Source organism: Penaeus monodon, chromosome 29, assembly GCF_015228065.2.
Source record: "Penaeus monodon isolate SGIC_2016 chromosome 29, NSTDA_Pmon_1, whole genome shotgun sequence".
Classification (NCBI taxonomy): Eukaryota; Metazoa; Arthropoda; class Malacostraca; order Decapoda; family Penaeidae; genus Penaeus; species Penaeus monodon.
The window spans coordinates 10414013-10414374 of record NC_051414.1 but is presented as its reverse complement, the minus strand read 5'-3'; the positions used below and the strand labels follow the sequence as shown (position 1 = coordinate 10414374).

General features: G+C 38.4%; 1 protein-coding gene across 1 annotated transcript in view; it reads left to right on the top strand.

Annotated features, from left to right (window-relative positions):
- LOC119591947 overlaps positions 1-362 on the top strand; it is a gene marked incomplete at its 5' end in the record, with an annotated part of 109644 nt that overhangs the window by 93514 nt on the left and 15768 nt on the right. The window contains 1 exon segment of the mRNA XM_037940702.1: positions 287-350. Within this exon segment, the coding sequence (XP_037796630.1) occupies positions 287-350 (64 nt within the window).

The following is a 362-nucleotide window of genomic DNA, read 5'->3' as shown; positions in this document are numbered from 1 at the left end:
ACTAGTGTACGTGGTATGTGTGTAGATTGTACATGATGGTTATTATTATGTATTTTTGGAGATTGCTTATTCAGCGTGTGAAAAAACCGTTGTAGACTGCATTGTCATGACATAAGTTGCAATGATGCACATTTTATTTTTGACGATACTTCTGGGTCGAAGTTGCAATGCAAAACACAATTATCTGTGCTACTATTATTATTATTTTTTTAGTTGGCATGGGTGAACATTTTGTTACTTCAAGGCGACCTTAGACTAACCAAAATGTTTGTTTGTTTGTTTGCAGGTCAACAAGGGAGGTCGTTGACCACCTTGACAGCATTCGCCCCAAGGTCACACCATATTCCAAGGTGAGTAGAGGC